Source organism: Perognathus longimembris, chromosome 8 (assembly GCF_023159225.1).
Source record: "Perognathus longimembris pacificus isolate PPM17 chromosome 8, ASM2315922v1, whole genome shotgun sequence".
Lineage (NCBI taxonomy): Eukaryota > Metazoa > Chordata > Mammalia > Rodentia > Heteromyidae > Perognathus > Perognathus longimembris.
In genome coordinates, this window is record NC_063168.1 from 23,197,007 (window position 1) to 23,217,143 (window position 20,137).

Consider the following 20,137-nt stretch of genomic DNA (forward strand, 5'->3'; position numbering starts at 1 on the left):
CTGCTTCTGACCTGCACAGCTGGCTAGTGAAGAGGCTGTGACCACAGGAGGGGGAATGGAGTGAGGGTAGGGATGAGCACATTTCCATTGTTTACCACGTGGGCCTATGTTACACTGTTGGAGCTGGCTCTGGAGCCTCCCTAATAAGCAGGAGTGTGAATTCTACTCCACATCCCTTCACCATGTACCAGAGAGACCTGAGTGGACTGGCCTCGAGCAGAGGTCCAAGAGCTATACCACTCTTGCCAAAATTGAGATGTAAGTCAGTGGTATAGCACTTGTCTAGTGAGCATTGGTGAGACCCTGAGTTTGATCCCAATAACACCATAAACAAACGAACAAATAAATAAATGCATGCAGGCATTTTTTTCAGTAACTTTATTAAGAAATATCAAAAGTTAATTACCGTTCCATACACAGTTTTACAAAGTTCAAGTGACAGGGAATGTGGGGGATGCCACCTTTTAAACACATGGTAGTTTGCCAAATGGGAGAGAGACCCCATGGCTCCTGTCAATCAGTGGTCCATGGCCATCCCTTCCACCCTCCTCCCCCCATTTCCATGAGACCAGAGCACATTCCCTTGAGTTACTTCAGAGAGTGTCAACACATTAAAAATACGTCTCTACACATGCATCCTCTTCCTGTCATTACCCTTCCCTGAAAAGGCTGAGCTGTTGAGAGGAAGGCAGAGAGTCCTGCTCACACCTGCTGCTGTTACATTTTCACAAAGCCTGCTTCCGGAGCTGGCAAACACTGCATGTTACAACTTGTCATTTCACACATGGGAGCACTTAAGCACAGGTGGGTTTTTTTGTTTGTTTTATTTTTTCATTTAACAATGAACAAAAAAAGGGTGAGTTACTCATCTTTGGAAACAAAACACCACAGTCATTCTATGGAAGCCTCTAGTACAGGACAAGGCTTCTGATTGTATTGAGCTCCAGTCACAGCAATCAACAACATAACTGAGCGTGGCTGGATTCAAAGACACCAGCATAGAACACAGGAAGAAGTATTTTCAGGGCAGGACATTATTATCTATTATGTCAGGGATACTGCATCATGGGAGTTACACTTTCACAATAATTGGGGCTAGGAGGTCATCAGAACCAGGTAGGAAATAGCCACGGTGTTGGTGTGCCTTGGTTAAGGCTTGTGCTGGTTTATCTAAAAGTAGATTTCTGGAGAGATTGTCCAGCAACATCACAAAGAACTGTCTTCAGAGGAAGGACTCCTTGTTCACCCACATGAGACTGCGTGTCTCGTTGGGCTTGCATTCATACTCAATGACAGAGAAGGGGCTTCCCCACTGGCAGTGGTCCCGCTTGTGGTAATTGTAGAACTTGACTTGCCACACCGTCTCAAAGGTTCCAATGTCCGTGAACTGGGGGAAGAGAAATATGTCAAAGACAAACCTCATTTGTAAGCCATAGGTGAGAGAAAGTGACAAAGTGTGATCTCCCAGCATAACCAGCCAAATCACTGTCTTTCTCCCTGCCTTCTTCCCTTCCTCCTTTACTCCTTCCTCACTTCCTCCTTCTCTCTTCCTTTTTTTTTTTTCCTTCTGGTGTGCTAGTCCTGGGGATTAAACACAGGGTCTAGGCACTCTCTTTCAGATTTTTCACTCAAGGCTGGCATTCTACCTCTTGAACACAGCACCACTTCCAGGCCTTTGCTGGTAAATTGGAGATATCAATCTTACATATTATTATTATTATTATTTTTTTTTTTGCCTAGGCTGGCTTTGAATTTCAGTCCTCAGACTTTAGCCTCTTGAGAAACTAGCATTAAAGGTGTGAGCCAGCAAATTCTGGCCTTGTTTCCTTCCTCCCTTCCTTCCTTCCTTCCTTCCTCCCTCCCTCCCTCCCTCCCTCCCTCCCTCCCTCCCTCCCTCCCTCCCTTCCTTCCTTCTTTATTGGTGATACTAGAGTTTGAACTCAGGACTTGGCTCTTGCCAGGCAGGCACTCTACCACTTATGCTATGCCTTCAGCCCCTTCGGTTTTATAAGATATTCAGAGAATATCTGACATTATGCCTGGGCTGTTTTGGTTTGCATACTTCTATGTGTGCTTCCTGTGGTAGCTGGAATGACAGGCACATGCTACTGCTTCCAGCCTCTTTGTTGTTATTTGTTGAGATAGAATCTCATGAACTTTTTTTGGTCTGGGCTGGCCTTGAACCCCAAGCCTCACAATACTAGCCTCCCGAGTTGCTAGGATTATAGGTATGAGCCACAGCACCTTGCTTTAAGTGTGTCTTCATCTACAAAGTGCCTTAGCTTTCTTAAGGAAATAAAAAGTAATAAAGGAAATATTCCTTTATGTCAGGTGCTCTGTACATTGGCATTTGTTATCATATTACTTTGAAGAGAAACAGCCCCCAAGTTTATCTTACTTCCCAAGTTTAATTTTCTGAAAACTTCTCTTAGAATCTCAGCACTTTAGAGGTTGCTTTAAAGTGACCCTTGTTACAGAGGGGGAACTGGGAAGAATGTTTACTGTTAAGTTTTTTCAGTTCCTACTTCAGAAGACAGGGGCACAAGATAACATTTGTACAACATCTGTCAGCACAAGACAAGATTATCCCACATTTTTTCTCAATTCCAGGGAAAGTTGTTTGGCCTTGAGTTGACAAGTGCAACTATTTTACTAAAAGTATTGGATTATTAGTGACCTACTTTATTAATAGAGTATTTTCAACTCAGGAGTCCATGTCACAGGCTCACATAATATACTATTCAACACTATTTGAGTCAACGATATGTCTTGCACATATAAAACGTGTACAAGGCATGATTCTTGCTCTTATGAAGTTATATTATAAGTGGGTATTACAGCATATTCCTGTAATCCTAGCTACCCTGGAGGCAGAGAAAGGAGGATTGTGGCTTAATGCAGCCCAGGAAAAGATAGACTATACTTCAAAAGCAAAACAAAAATAAAAATGCTAGACCTCCACCCATCTGTATATGGCAGAGAGAGTACTACAACAATAACCAAGTTTGCATTCTGCTTCTAGAAGATAGGCCTAGCAAACCACTGCATGAGACTCTCACCCATGAGGATACATTTCCCTTGGAGCTGAGAAGAGGGCACAGAATACCCTAGGGGCCACTGGGCAGGTGCTCAAATGGCTTGTGGGATTGCCTGACCCTGCTACCACCTTCTGGAGCTATTTAGGGGATCTGGCATTAAGCAGCATGATGCCAGTCGTTATTTTCTCCTCTGGCCCTCCTATTTCAAGGGACGGGACAGGGACTGACTTGGCAGGCTTCTTAGACACCTCCAGAGCCAGGAGACGTGGAAAGAAGAAGGGCAGTGAGCAACAGGAGCCTTACACTTTGCAGCTGAAGCAGGAGCACAGCAATCAGGTGCTTCCCAGAAAGCATTGCCAGATGCTTTGAAAATTATATCCTGCAACATTGCTTCATCCTGTTAACTTGGTTCCAAAATAAGATCTGGGCTTTCCTTGGGGAAACACGTTTGCCATGAAACCGTGTTTGATATACCAAGAGCCAATATACCTCCCAGGTATGAGAATGAAGTACTTCTCTCTCTCTCTCTCTCTCTCTCTCTCTCTCTCTCTCTCTCTCTCTCTATCTCTGTCTCTATGGCTCTCTCTATACAAACATACATATATATAATTTTTACATATTAAAACTTCCATATGCCCATAATGACCTATTAGAATCAACTCAAAGATCTAATAATTCATCTAATGATTGGCAAGTTTGTATACTTATAAAATAGCATTTTACTCATTACCACTAAGATAATAAAAGGGATAAATCTTGAGTACATGCTGAGCAAAAGGATCTAGACCCCCAAAATAAGAGATACTGCATGATTCCAGTGATATAAAACTATATGATAGAATATAATCTTTTCTTTTTTTTTTTGGCCAGTCCTGGGCCTTGGACTCAGGGCCTGAGCACTGTCCCTGGCTTCTTCCCCCTCAAGGCTAGCACTCTGCCACCTGAGCCACAGCGCCCCTTCTGGCCATTTTCCATATATGTGGTGCGGGGGAATTGAACCGAGAGCTTCATGTGTAGGAGGCAAGCGCTCTTGCCACTAGGCCATGTTCCCAGCCCTGACAGAATATAATCTATGCTTATAGAAAACATCCATGTTTTCTGTGGTCTAAAATGGAAGACAGTGATGCAAAGGTAGGTGTGTGTGTGTGTGTGTGTGTGTGTGTGCATGCACACGCATGTGTACATGTGAGAGAGAGGAGCTTTTAGGGACTAATAGAGTAATAGAAGTATTCTAGTTCTTGACTGAAGTGGCAGTTACCTGGGTGCAGATATGTGTGGGTCAAAACTCACTGACCTGTATGCTTAAAATGATACATCTACTATTTATAATTATACCACACAGTTGATTAAGAAAGATAGAAGGGCCAGGCACTGGCAGCTCACACCTGTAATCCTAGCTACTCAGGAGGATGAGATGTGAGGACTGCAGTTTGAAGCTAGCCTAGGCAGGAAAGTCTGTGAGACTCTTATCACCAATTAACCACCAGAAAACAGGGAGTAGTGCCATGGCTCAAAGTGTCAGGGTACTAGCCTTCAGCGCAAAAGCTTAGGGACAGTGCCAAGCCCTGAGATCAAGCCCCATGACTGACCAAAAAAAAAAATTAAAAAATTATATATAGAAGGGTGCAGTGGCTCATCCTGTAATCCTAGCTACTCAGAAGGCAGACGGCAGGAAAATAGTGGCTCAAAGTCAGCCCAGGCAAAAAGTTTTATTGGTTGTGTTTTATCTCAAGTATAAGCAGAGGATTTTGGTCCAGGCTAGCCTGTTCATAAGCACAAGACACTATTTGAAAGCAAAAAGGACTGGAGCCAGGCTGCAAGTGGTAGAGTACCTACCTAACAAGTATAAGGCTCTGAGTTCAAAACCCCAGTATCGTCAAGAAAAGGAAAAAAATAACAAAGAAAGTAGACATATTTATTTTCCATGAACCACATAGAATGATTCTAAATACCTCTGGTAGGAACTGAATTGTACAGCCTTTTGAAATAATTATTTATATCAGAATAAAGTCATGAACATGTTCTGGTCTAGCAATTTCATTTCCTACAATGTATCCTAAGAATATCAGAAAGTTCAATGAGAAACTGAACAGGTCAAGGCATCTTTAAGGCACAAATCATGGCATATTCATATAGAACAGAGTACCACATGGAAATTTTTAGTGTAAAATATTTAATTTTTTTCTATTAGTTTATATTGCCATTATGAACTAGGCCCAGTACTATCAAGAACACGTAGTATGGTATTAGGGATGTAGCTCAGTGGTAGAGTAACTTGCCCTAGCATGTACAAAGCCCTAAGTTCAAGTCCTGGAACTATCACCACCAAAAACTAAAAAATAAAACAAAAAAAATATACAATGTAATTCCAGTTTATATCACAATTGTTAATGCTAGAAGCTGATGCAATATATTTTTCTATGTACTTGTTCATATATTCAAATTATTATTATTTTCAAATAGTTATAAGAGATGGTTTCAATTTATGTACACCATGCATCTTGATCACGGTTACCATTTCCATCATTCTTTTTCCCATCTATCTCATCACTACCCATCTCCTGGTTTCCTAGTTCTATTTTCAAATATTTACATTAAGTGTATTTACACTGTATTTGCTCACCATTCCTCTCTCTATTTATCTGCCACCCCTAGACCTCACCCCCCCAGACAAGACATGTTTCTGTCTTCTGATCTTTTTGTGAAACTGCTTGTTCTTGTTCAAAGGAAATTATCCTATGGAAATAGACTCCTGTGTGTACCACAATTTCATCAAGTTGATTGCATATGTATGTATTTTCATACATGCTTATATTTTAACTCAAACTTCCACATACAACAGAAGCTTGTGTCCTTTTTCTCTCTGATCTGATTAGTATTCATTCATTCATTCATTCATTCATTCATTTAGTGCTAGTTCTGGGACTTGAACTCAGGGCCTGGGTGCTGTCCCTGAACTTTTGTGATTAAGGCTACCTCACTACCCGTGGATTTTTGGTGATTAACTGTAGATGAGAGTCTCACAGACCTTGCTTGGGCTGGTTTTGAACTGTGATATTCAGATCTTAGCCTCCTGAGTAACCAGAATTACAAGTGTGAGCCACCAGCATCGACAGCCAGGATTATACTTAATGGTGAAAAGTTAAAACCATTCCCTCTACAACCAGGCACTAGCTGAGGAGGCTGACTCTCTCCATTCCTCTTCCACCCAGTACTGGAATTCCTAGCAAGAGCAATACAGCAAGAAAAAAACCCCACAAAAGGTATCCAAATAGGGAAAGAAGAAGTAAAGCTATCCCTCTTTGCAGATGACATGATCCTCTACTTAAAGAACCCTATAGGTTCCTCACCCAACCTTACCTGAGTTGATGCAAAACTTTGGCAAGGTAGCAAGGTATATAATCAACCCACAAAAACCAGCAGCCTTTCTGTTTGTCAACAATGAAAAGATAGAGATTGAAATCTGGAAAGACTCCATTTGTAATACCCTCAAAAAATGCCTAGGAATTAACCAAAGATGTGAAGGAGCTCTATTGTGAAAACTTTAAAAATCTCAAAAAATAAATTGAAGCAGATTTAAGGAAAGGGAAAAACTTTTCATTCTTAGATGGGAAGAATTAACATCATACAAGTGACAACACTGCCTAGAGCAATTTAAAAATTCAATGCAATACCCATCAAAGTCCTGACAACTTTCCTCAAAGTTATAGAGAAAGCAATCAAAAATTTATATGGAATAACAAAAGACCCAGAATAGCAAAACATTCAAATTTTAATGATAAATTTTATAATCACCAAAACTAAGTATATTTATAAGTTTTAACAATAATTACTATTTTTTTTTTTTTTGGCCAGTCCTGGGCCTTGGACTCAGGGCCTGAGCACTGTCCCTGGCTTCTTCCTGCTCAAGGCTAGCACTCTGCCACTTGAGCCACAGCGCCGCTTCTGGCCGTTTTCTGTATATGTGGTGCTGGGGAATCGAACCTAGGGCCTCGTGTATCCGAGGCAGGCACTCTTGCCACTAGGCTATATCCCCAGCCCCAATAATTACTATTTTTAATATAAACGATTACATGAATTGAAGATGGCCATGATGGTACACACCTTTAACCCCAACTTGTGAGGGAAAAAACAGAAGGATCAAAGTTTGAGGTTAGTTACCAAGCTGGGTACATGCCTATAATCCTGTCTACTTGAGAGGTAAAAGCAGGGAGATCATGATCCAAAAGTCCAGGGACAACCTGTAGAAAAAATGTGGGAAAAAAAAGCAAAAGGACTAGGGGTGTGGCTCAGTGAGATAAAATTGTTACCCAGCAAGCTTGAATCTAAGTTTAATCCTCAGTAATGGAAAAAAAAAATCATAGGAATTAATTGGTAAGAGTCACTAAAAATATTTAGATAAAAGACAAAATCATAGTTCATTAAAAAGAAAACAAATTGCTAGCACCAAAAAACAGTTAAACATTGCATTTTAGTAGTTAAAGAAATGCCTTCAGGAGGCTGAGATCTGAGGATAGTGGATCAAAAACCGTCCAGCTACACAAATCCATTGCACTCTTATTTTCAATTAATCACCAAAAAGCCAGAAGTGGAGGTATGGTTTAAATTGTACAGCATCAGTCCTTATCAAAAAATGTTATTGTTATTATAAATGTGGCATACAGCAAGGTTACAGTTACATAAGTCAGGTAAAGAGTAGATTTCTTTTTGTTATTTTGTTATTTTTGTTCTTTTTGTTATCCCTTCCCTTACTCTTTCCCAGTTTTTCCCTCCCACCCCGACTCCCAAGTGTATAGTTCATTTTCAACATAGTGTCCAGTGAGTACCATTGCTACATTTGTTTACCCTCTCTCCCTCCATTTTGGTGCCTCCCCTGCATTCCCAAAGATATATAAATAAACAAACAAACAGAACAAAAAGAAAACAAAAACAGAAGAAAAAACTTTTTTTCCATTTTCTGGAGTTCATTTCAATAAATGTTATTGTATATGATCAGATGCACATAGGCATTGTAGCTTTCTGCCTTTGTGTTCCTCTCCTAAGTGTATCTGCGTTTGGTCTCACTGTATGTGAATGCTTAGAGACCTGTATAAGTTATTATGCTCCAGTGCATTTTAGATCTAGCTTCTGCATGAGATAAAACATGCACCTTTTGTCTCTCTGAGCTTGGCTTAACTCACTTAACATGATTTGTTCTAGGTTCATCCATTTGCTTGCAAATAATATAATATTATTCTTTCTAGTGGCTGTGTAAAGTTCCATTGTGTATAGGTACTCCATTTTTAAAATGTACTCATCCACTGTAGTGACTCTAGGCTGTTTCCACAAATTAGCTATTGTGAATAGTGCCATAATGAACATGGATGGTGCCCCAGTCACAAGCCAAAACCCAAGTGGGAGTGTGAGGCCCTGAGTTCAAGTACTAGCATATGCACGCACACACACATGTGCGCACACACACACACACACACACACACCTTTTTATCAGTTTGATTAAGGTTTTTAAACACTAGAAGGACTCTGAGTATCCACTATTACGAAAATGGTGATGGTGGTTTATTGGTAGGATGGGTTTACACCACCATTGAAAAAGAATTTAAGGTTGTTAAAGATGTGAGAAAATACTATTACAGTAGTTTATATACATGGCCTCTAAAATGTGAAATCAATGTATAGTAAAGCACCAAAGAGTATTAATTCCTTAGAAATTGAGATTTTCTATCTTTCCATTTAGATTTTTCCACAATAAATGTACTATCTATAACTAGAATTTAAGGAAAATGGGCTGGGAGTGTGGCTTAGTTAGTAGTAGAGTGCTTGCCTAGCTTGCATGAAACCCTGGGTTTGATTTCTCAGTACCACATAAACAGAAAAAGCCAGAAGTGGTGCTGTGGCTCAAGTGGTAGAATGCTAGCCTTGAGTACAGAGAGACTCAGAGACAGAGGGGACAGAGCCCGGGCCCTGAGTTCAAGCCCCAGGACTGGCAAAAAAAAAGTATTAAAAAAGAATTTAAGGCAAATGACAAATAGCACTTTTCATTCCTCAACAATACACTATGTTTTATACATTCTATTAATACTATCTACATTCCAATGAAAACATTACAGATTTGTTAGCAAAAAGGTAGAGGTGGAGTGAATAAGTTGACATTTCATTTTATAAGACATGAAGGCTTAGTATTTAAAGGCTTAGTATTACTATCATTATTGTATTATTATCTTTAAGTAGTTGTACAAAGGAGTTGCCATTTAGCAAAGCAGTTTATGAATACAGCACATCATGATCAATGTCATCCCTTTCAACAGTCACATTTATTATTTCAATTACTATAAGACATTATGAATCTAAAGTACACCTGACATTTACAATTCCATTGAAATTTCAATTTAAAATTATAAAAATATTTTATAAATTATGTATTTTAATATTGTAACTTTTTTAAATAAAATAGTTTTCAAACATAACAGAAGCTAACCTTCTGAGAGAAGCAACACCCTGAAACTTTGAACCTAAGTGAGAAACATTATTGAGGGGTGTGTGTGTGTGTGTGTGTGTGTGTGTGTGTGTACGTGTGCTGATACTGGGGCTTGAATGCAGGGCCAAGGCAGTGTCCCTTAGCTTTCTTGCTCAAGGCTAGTGTTCTACTACTTCAGCCACAGCTCTACTTCCAGGTATTTGATGGTTAATTGGAGATAAGAATCTCACAGACATTCTTGCCACTCTAGCTTTGAACCATGATCCTAAGATCTCAGCTTCTGTGGAGCTGGCATTATAGGTGTAAGCCACTAGTGCACAGTAAGATCTTTTTTTGAAAAATAATTTAAGAGTTGTTATAAAACAGACAGACAGACAGACACACACACACACACACACACACATACACATAAAACCCACCAAGTCCCAAAATGATTATAACTGCAGACAAAGAGAAAGTTATTATTACATTTACATCTGAAAAATATAAAAAGAACTATGAATGTATTAATGAAAGGGATTCTAACAGAAATGTGCTGACAGCAGAATGTTGGGATGTTTAGATCCTTGTATCTCAGCTTTGGTTCTATTGCTCTTTGTTAACATTGGATCCAAAGTCATGTTGAAGTGAACTTCATGGCTGCTCACTCTGCAGCCTTCCTTTCTCTCATGCCTTAATTGTTTACCCTTCCCATCAGCTTTTGAGAGGGAGCACTACCGCCTGGGCAGATCCGATGACAGATGGGGGCTTCAAAGCTGGCATTCTAAAGAACAGAAGTATCCACACAGACTCTATTCCTTCCCAACCCATCTGTCCCTTCCAAGGAGAATCTACCCAAGCAGACCCCTGGGAGAAGCAAGTTATACTTGGGTACAGTTCTGTGCATTTGTATAACAATCATGCTGCATGAGTTTCATATATATTATTCCACCTTGGTTTTGTTATTCCTTTTTATGGCTGAAAAAGAAGCATTCTGTCATCTCCTTTTTATAGATAAAACCCCTCAAAGATTTAGAGAGATTAACAGGCTTGTCTTAGAACCAGACTGCAACCAGTCTAAGATAGAAGAACAGACACTATATTTCCTAATTCTTAACCAGGAGCCATTTTTACTGTGTCCCACTGTTTATATAATCATAAGAACTAAGAGATAGTAGACATTTTTTCTTTTTATTTTCTTTTTTTGGTGTGTATATATGTGTGCTAGTACTGGGGCTTAAACACCAAAAAGCCAGAAGTGAGTGCCATTCTTGAGCAAAAAAAGCTCAGGGACAGCACCCAGATTCTGAGTCCAAGTCCCTGGATCAGCACACACAAAAAATTCTTGCAAACAGAATTTTACAATATATTAGAAAGATCATACACCATGATTAAGTTGGTTTCATCTAAAAAATACAAGGATGATTCAGCATATAAATCAATAAATATAATATATCACATAAACAGAGTCAAGAAGTAAAAAAAAAACAATCACATGATTATCATAACTGACAGAGAAAAGCCTTTGGCAAAATCCAATATCTTTTTTCTTTTTTTAATGAAGAAATTAGGAATAGAAGGGATGCACTTGAGCTAAATAAAGGCTATATATGACAAACTTATCCAACATCTTATTAAATACAGAAGAAACAAATATTTTTCCTTGTGTCTGGAATAAGACAAGAGTATCTACTATCTTCACACTAATTTAATATGGCTGTAGAATGTCTATCCAGAGCAGTATGAAAGGAGAAGTAAAATGGATTCAAGTGGAGAAGAAATGCGTTAAATTATCCTTATTTGCAGATGACATAATCCTGTACTTACAGACTCTACCAAAAAGCTTCTAGATCTAATAAGCACGTTTGGAAATATAGCAGGATACAAAATAAACAGTGAAAAATTAGTAGACTTTCTATTTAACCACTATGAACAGCCTGAGAAAGAAATTAGGAAATATTTCCGTTCATAGTAGCCTTAAAAATAATAAACTACCGGGCTGGGGATATAGCCTAGTGGCAAGAGTGCCTGCCTCGGATACACGAGGCCCTAGGTTCGATTCCCCAGCACCACATATACAGAAAAAGGCCAGAAGCGGTGCTGTGGCTCAAGTGGCAGAGTGCTAGCCTTGAGCGGGAAGAAGCCAGGGACAGTGCTCAGGCCCTGAGTCCAAGGCCCAGGACTGGCAAAAAAATAAAAAATAAAAAAAAATAAATAAACTACCTATGAATTAACTTAGCCAAGGAAGTAAAAGATTGCTACAATGAAAACCACAAAACTTTGAAGAAAGAAACTGGAGATGACATCAGAAAATGGAAGACCTCTCATGCTCAGGGACTAGAAGAACTTTTTGTTGTTGTTGTTGCTGGTCCTAGGGCTTCAACTCAGAGCCTAGGCACTGTCCATGAGCATTTTTTGTGCTCAAGGCTAGTGTTCTACCACTTGAGCCACAGCTCCATTTCTGGCTTTTTGGTGTTTAATTGGAGATAAGTGTCTCAAGGACTTTCCTGCCTGGACTGGCTTTGAACTTTGATCCTTGGATCTCAGCTTCCCCAGTATCTAGATTATAGGCATGAGCAACTGGCATCCAGATATATTGGTAGAATTTATATTGTGTAAATGGTCATACTTCCAAAAGCAACTACAGTTTCAATACAATACCCTGCAAAGTCTCACTGCCATTTTTTACAGAAACAGAAAAATCAGCTACACAAAGCAAAAGCAATTCTGATGTAAACAGAACAACATTTCAAATTATACTACAGAGCCATATAGCAAAAAAACCTAGGAGATGTAGGAATAAAACCACACAGCTACAGCAATATAATTTTCAACAGAGAAGTGGAAAAAAAAATACACTGAGCCCAGCACCAGTGGCTCACACCTGTAATCCTAGCTACTCAGGAGGTTGAGATCTGAGGATCATGGTTCAAAGTCAACACTGGCAGGAAAATCCATGAGAGTCTTATCTCCAATAAACTACTCAGAAAAAGTTGGAAATGGCCCTGTGGCTCAAGTGGTAGAGCACCAGTCTTAAGCACAGAGAGGCTCAGGGAGGGACAGAGCCCAGACTCTGAGTTCAAGTCCCAGGACTGGCAAAACAAAACAAAACAAAATACACTGGAGGAAAGACAGTATCTGCAACAAAAGGTGCTAGGAAAAACTGGTTATGTATTTGTAGACTGAAACATGCCCTCTATGTCTCACACTTTACTAAAAGCAACTTGCAGTGGATCAAAGAGCTCAAAGCAAGGCCTGAAACTTTCAATCTACTATAGGAAAAGAGGGGGGAAAAAAACTCTAGATGTTATAGGCACAGGCAATTACCTCCTGAATAGGAGTCAAATTGTTCAGAAGGCAAGAACTTGAATTGTGAAAGGGAACCAAGAACTAATGACTCATACCTATAATTGTAGCTACTCAGGAGGCTGAGATCAGAGAACCTCACTTTGGAATTAAACCAGGGAGATGAATCCAAAAGATATTTATCTCCAATTAACCATCATAAAGCTAGAACTTGAGTTAGGGGTCAAGTGGAAGTGCAAAACCCAGTGAGAGCATGAGGTCCTGAGCTTAAGCTTCAGTACCAACACACACACACACACACACACACACACACACACACACACACACACACACACAGAAAGAGAGAGAATTGTGAAATGAGGCTACATCAAATTTAAAGGTCTCTACACAGTAAAAGAAATAGTTTCTAAAACCAAGAAACAACCCATGGAATGGGAGATAATCTTGGCCAGCTCTTCAACAAATATAAGGTTAATATCCTGAATATACAAAGAGTTCCACAAAAGAATAATTTAATTAATGCATGGACAAATGGTTCCCAACTGTAATCCCAGCTACTCAGGAGGTTAAGATCTGAGGATTGCAGTCCAAAGCCAGCCAGAAAGGAAAATATGTGAGCATTTTATCTCCAATAAACCACCAAAAACCCAGAAATGAAGTGGTGGTTCAAGTAGTAGTACACTAGCTTTGAGCAACATAGCTTAGGGACATTGCCCAGGCCTTGAATGGAAGTCTCAGGACTGATGCACGCATGTGCATAAGCTCACACACAAGTGTGCACGTGCACATGTGGGTACACACACACACACACAAATAAACACATGGACAAGGAATTGAGCAGACCATTCTCAGAAGAAGGAAAAAATACAAATTGCTAATAGATAAATGAAGAAATATTCAATATCCTTAGTCATGAAGGAAAACAAATCAAAACACTAGGATTCCATCTTACCCTAGTCAGAATGGTAATCATCAAGAACAAAAACCGTAATACATGCTGGCAAGATTGTGGGGGAAAGGAACCCTCATGTGTGGTTAGGAGATATGTAAACTAGTACAACCACTTTGGAAATCAGTATGAAGGGTCCTCAGAAAAACTGAAAATACATTTACCTTATGACTCCACTCTATCACTATTAGAAATGTATCCAAAAGAATGTAAATCAAGAGATACTTGTATACACATGTTTATTACAACATTATTGACAATAGCCAAATGGTGAAATAAGCCAAGATGCCAACAACAGATGAATGAATAAGGAAGATAGAGAAGATATGGAATATTATATAGACATAATAAATAAAATCATTTATTTGCAGGAAAAATAGATGGAATAAGAGAACATCATGTTGAATGAGACAAGACAAGTGCAAAATGACAACATGTTTTCTTTTGTAGGTGGAAGCTAGACCTAAAAGACATACATATACATGTACACATATACATGTACATACCTATATTAATAAATGTATATGTTTATATATCACTTGACCCTAAGTTCATTTAGGACAATGAGGAAAGGGGAGGAGGAAAAAACCATGATAGAGGCTCGATAATTTTTTAATACAGAGCAACTATGTATAAAGATGACATAAGGATTCTCAATAAAAACTATTGATCAGCTAGGCTCTGGTGGCTCATGCCTATAATCCTAGCTACTCAGGAAGCTGACAGCTGAGGATTGTGGTTCAAAGCAGGCCTGGGGAAGGAAAGGCAGTGCGATTCTTCTCTCCAATTAGCCACCAAAGTGGTAGAGCACTAGCCTTGAGCAAAAAAGCTCAGGGATAGTACCAAAGCCCTGAGATCAAGCCCCATGACTGATTTTTCTTTAAAAAAGCTATTGATCAGTGGGGGTTGAGTGTCAGGGAAAGAGAAAATATCTGAAATATCATGGTGGAATTTTTTGGTGCAATTAATACACATGAAAAGAACGAATGGAAGAAAGTAAAGCAGGCTGTGTTGGAGTTGGAGTTACCAGCAGAAGGCAAGAGGACTAATGAAGGGGTGAGTGAGGATGAATATGGTTGAGGTAATTTATTTGCATGCATGAAAATAAAACAATGAAATCTGTTGGAATTGCTTTAAGAAGGAGAAAAAAGGGATAAGGGAGAGTGATAGAATAAGTGAGATTGAAATACATAGTATACATGTGTAGAAATGTCACCATGAAACCCTTCTTATACATTGTTTCCTAATTGAGAAATTCAAAAGTTAAAAAAAAAACAACTTTTCAGGGCTGGGGATATGGCCTAGTGGCAAGAGTGCTTGCCTCGTATACATGAGGCCCTGGGTTCGATTCCCCAGCACCACATATACAGAAAATGGCCAGAAGTGGTGCTGTGGCTCAAGTGGCAGAGTGCTAGCCTTGAGCAAGAAGAAGCCAGGGACAGTGCTCAGGCCCTAAGTCCAAGCCCCAGGACTGGCCAAAAAAAAAAAAAAAAAAAACTTTTCAGAGTTAATTATTGAAAAAATCTTACTACACATTGTAAAAGGGAAAATGGTCATGTGCCCATATCTCTTCGATGTCTTTAAGCATCTATAGGGTTAGTTTGTCATCATGCAAAACTATGTAATTACTATTACACAGTTCTCTCCCCTGCAGATTCCTAAAGTAAACTTAACTTAATTCCCATAGTAACTGGTTGTTGTACACCTTTTCTAAAAAGTGATAGTGATTATTTCTTTTTCCACAATTTTTACTGGCCCTGAGCACACCTTCAACCCCCATGTAGGCCTTACCGGCATGGTGATCTGGATGGGTTGTCGTTCTCCACTTTTGGTTGGGGCCACTCCTTCCGTGTCATATGTGCCCGTGTAGACAACTCTGTCCCCATCAGGCTCTTTACACTTCAGTTCCAGGGGGACCAGTACACCACCAATGGAAATGTTCCTGTAATGGACTTGAGTTGGCTATGTATAATATGAATGACCTTAGATACCCTCCCCTGGTCTGGACCAAAATCCCCCACAGGAAACCTGCAGGACCTGACTGAGGGAGATGCTGTATTATGGAAGGTAATTCTGAAAGTTCAGTAGAATAGAATTCTCTGACTAGTCACATACCCATAAGCTACTTCCTCTGTATAAACCGATCTCAATATTCTCATCCAGAAAACTTGTATAGGCCATGCCGGACTCTACCAGTGACTCTTCTCTTTAGTTACTCTTTAAAATAATCTGTGGAGCTATTAAAAATGAACTGGCAAGTAACCCCTCAAGATCAGATTCAGTTGGTCTGGGATGTAGTTTGGCATTGGCATTGGTAAATTTATTTTAGTGTTTTCTAGGTGACTCATAGGTATAGGGCCAACAACAAGTGAACTATATATACTCTATTGGTTTTCTAGTCATCCAGGGTCCTATATTTTGTAGTGCCTTTCTTCGTGCTTGCCTCATCACTGGAAATTCTCACTGGCTTCATTCCTTTGTGTTAGGATTAATGATCCTCAATGAGAATAACATCATTACTTTTGGACCTGTTAAGACACAAGCATCTAGGCCCTACCCTAGACAGAGTAAACTCAAAGCACTGTGGTAGGCCCCAAACATCAGTTTCAATAAGTTCTTTAGTGTTTCTATTATATATTTAGGTTTGAGAACCACTAGAATATAGCATTGAGAAGTCCTTGATAGCACTAAAGCATTAACTAGTTTTGTCATTAAATGTGTTTTCATCTTATTTAATTTTAATGTATAGCTATGCTTTGGAGATAAGGCCTTGCTATATATTAGTGATTTGATTGCAAGCAGGAACAATCATGCCCCAGTTAAATTTGCTTTTTTAAAAATTAGTTTGACATTCAGAGTCCTACCTAGAAGAAAATGGGGTGTAGAACTGATAAATCAGGGGCGAAGGTAACCAGGAAAGCAGGGAAAGGGAAAGCCTAGATTACAATGCAGGGGCAGGAACCATCTGGAACTGTGAAGGCAAGGGGTTCATGAAACTGTGGGGGTGCTGATAAGTAGATGGACCAGGGACACCAAAAACCATCAAAGTATAGTTCCAGATCCTTGTATCTAGGGGGTTAATACAAATTTACTGCATTAAAACAGATCACAAAGCGTCTTATGGATTAAAGCCCTCTTGTCCCCCAGCATATGGAAGATATGATAAATGTTGTTTTACGCCTCTTTCCAGACTTAGTTTGGAAGTGAGAGATAAAGGACCCACCCATGAGCTCTTCCTCCATTGGCCAAGTCTACACTGGCTTTCTCTCCAGAGGTCTACGGGTTGCATCATTCCTTCGTGGCTGGAAGGAGATAATCTCTGCCACAAATTATCCCCCTCCCCCCCAAATAAAAGCATCCTTTTGTAATCCCAGGCAATATCCTTTGGTAGAGCAGACAAGTCGGGAGAAAAGTGCCATCATGGAAAACCTTAAAGCTAGGCCTAAACAGAGACTGCACCCTCCAACGTGTGCCTACTGCTCTAGCCCTGCGGAGGGATGAGGAGCATTCTCCAGAGGGCTCCAGTAGCCCCCCACCCCCACCCATGCTTTCCTACCCCATTCTCCAGCCTTCGTTCTTCCTCCAGCCTCACCCGCATACGGAGGGATGCCAGAACCCGCAGAGGAGGGCGGCGATTGCAGCAGGTGAGCCCCTTCCCGGCCTTCTCCCATCTGCCCCACCCCGGCTACCTGAGGTTCCAAACTCAGGGTTGGATAGAAGGGGAATTTATGAGAAATCAAATAAAAGCTAAACCAAAACCCGGACTTTTGGTCGCTGATTTAAACGGATGCACTGTGGTGGAGGGAAGCGAGACTGGAGGGATACCAGCCTGGGGCCCAGGAAACCGACCTCGTAGCCCCACCCGGAGGCCTCCTGGGTGCGCCGCGAGATCAAGGGGGCCCCCGGAGAATCTTAGGGTGTCCCTGGGGCTACCGCCTGCTCCACTACCCCCCAGGGCCTCCCCGCAGCCGCGGCGCGCCCCGCACTCACTCGACCTGCAGCGTGGTGGGCTTGATCTTGACCTCCACCTTGTAGGAGGAGCCGGTGAGCAGCTTGATCGTGCGGTTCTGGCCGAAGCGCTGCCCGTCCACCTTGAAGAAGACCGGGCCATCATTGGGCTGGATGCGCAGCGCGATGGAGAGGCGCACGATGCCCGGCAGGTCCCCCATGGCTGACCGAGGGGCTAGCACGGCGGCTCGGGGTGGGGTGGGGTGGGGGGCGGATGACAAGCGCGGGCCGGGCTGCGATGGAGAGGCTGGAGCGCGGTGGGCGGAGAGGACGCGCGGGGAGGGAGAGGGAGGCGGCCGGGGGGGAGGCGGCTGCTAGGAGCGGTCGCCGCCGTCCACCCGGGCTCTGCAGCAGCGGCCGGGGAGGCTGTGATCCCCTTTTGCACTCGGCCAGGAAGCTGATCCCGGGGACAGCTCCGAGGCCGCGGGCCGCCCCATCCCCTTGCTCCCCGCGCAGCGCCCCGCGGACGCTCGCTCCGACCCGCAGGCCGCTGCGCAAATCTGTGTGGCTGGGGCCGAGAGAGTTAATCCTGTTTACGCACCACAATCCCTTTCAGCTGAAGAAGCGGACATTTAGGCTCCTCCTAGTACAGCTCCGGGCGGGGGTGAGGGGTGGAGGGAGAAGGGGGCGGGGGCGCAGACACCTGGGGTTAAGCTGACGACCACCCCCTTGGAGACAGTCTGGGTACTGTCTGAGTCAGCCTACGGGTGAGGACCCGGTGGCTGGAGGATCCGGTCCCCAGCTGGCTGGAGGAGGCTGCGAGGGGAGAAGCCAGAGGCGGGAGACGGGAAGTTGGATAGGAAACTGCTAACTAGTGATTTAAATTTCAGGAAATAGGAGGCTTCCCGAAGCTTAGGGGAAATGGCAGAGGGAAAGAGATCCATCTGTTGTGGACTCAGGGGCTGGGGGAATGTGGCCTAGTGGTAGAGTGCTTGCCTCGCATACATGAAGCCCTGGGTTCGATTCCTCAGCACCACATATATAGAGAAAAAGCCAGAAGTGGCGCTGTGGCTCCAGTGGTAGAGTGCTGGCCTTGAGCATAAAGAAGCCAGGGACAGTGCTCAGGCCCTGAGTTCGAGCTCCGGGATTGGCAAAAACAAACACCAAAACAACCCACCATCTGTGTGGACTCGGCCACGATCGATTAAGAAAGGTACACAAAATGAGAGAGGGAGGAAGGAAAGAAGGAAGGGAAGCAAGCAGGCAGGCTACTCAAGAACTGACACCTCCCTGTAGGTGTGCATTTCTGTCATACATATTTTGTTTCAAGAATGGCAGTATAATCCACTACATATACTTACACAGGTCTTGAAGGATGCTTTATCAGGCCTGTCAAAGTTACATACCTAAGGCAAAGCTGATGACAATGGTCAAGAGCAAACACAGGGCAAAGGAATATTGACAGGTGCTTAGATTCGCTTGTTAAGTGTGTTTTCACTGGTTTCAAAGTCTTCAGGTAGATGCTGGTTGCTGGTTGGCTAGTGTAGGGAGCCTGACCAAGTGCCTTGGGGTAGATGGGTTTCAGATGGCTGACAGGAGTACCTGCTTCAGCACCACCCAGGTGGATAGTACCAGAGCCACTGAGCACACCTGGGGAATGAAGGGTGGAGTAGTAAGAAGGGTGGATGGGGTCTGGGGAAAGACGTGTTTGTCTATAATATTTTAGTTACCCAAGTCAGCCTACTTTTCCTTAGAAATAATAAACTGTCTCTGTGCAGATATAAATGAGTATTTAATACATGTGTCATTTGCTTTCAGAACTCAAAACCTAAATGGAATGTCAACCAATAAACAGATGGTTGAATAAACTCTTGTCTACTGATACTATATTCTGTAATATAGAATATTATGCAACTATTAAAACAGTGGGTTGGATGTCACTTTGGCAAACACATATGCTGAAACTTAACAGTGAAAGTGTGTGGCTGGAAAACTGCAGAGAAGTAAAGGGTGAGATTCTTGTCTGTTTTGATCATTGTTGGAACTCAAGCACCCACCACACAGTATTAGCATGTATTGGTGCTCCAGAAATGCTCAGTGACTTGAATCACTGTACTCTTTTTAATCATATGTAAATTCTTTCTTATTCTATTTTATTATTTTTTGTGCCAGCAGTGGGACTTGAATTCAGGACCTCAAGCTCTCACTTGGCTTTTTCCACCCAAGACAGATTTTTACATTTGAGCCACAGCTCCATTTACAGTTTTGGGCTGGTAAATAGGATATTTAAGAGTCTCACAGACTTACTTTCCAGGGATAGTTTCAAACCATGATCCTCAAATCGCAGCCTTCTGAGTAGCTAGGATTACAGGTGGAAGTCACCAGAGCTCAATGAATGGTTTAAACATAATTAGATTTATGTGATTTACCTGGAACAAAGAT

General features: G+C 41.6%; 1 protein-coding gene across 2 annotated transcripts; it reads right to left on the reverse strand.

Moving 5' to 3' along the window:
- Positions 1–351: 351 nt before the first annotated feature.
- Positions 352–18,278, reverse strand: Cnrip1 (cannabinoid receptor interacting protein 1). Of its 2 annotated transcripts, none has more exons than XM_048352640.1 (3): positions 17,738–18,278; positions 15,539–15,689; positions 352–1,387 (listed from the first exon to the last, which is right to left on the reverse strand). In XM_048352640.1, exons 1-3 carry the CDS (start codon positions 17,914–17,916, stop codon positions 1,223–1,225), a joined length of 495 nt encoding a protein of 164 aa, XP_048208597.1. In that variant the 5' UTR covers positions 17,917–18,278; the 3' UTR covers positions 352–1,222. The 2 variants fall into 2 exon arrangements, with proteins under 2 accessions (XP_048208597.1, XP_048208599.1); XM_048352642.1 differs by having other exon boundaries at positions 17,770–17,861.
- Between the last annotated feature and the right edge of the window lie 1,859 nt (positions 18,279–20,137).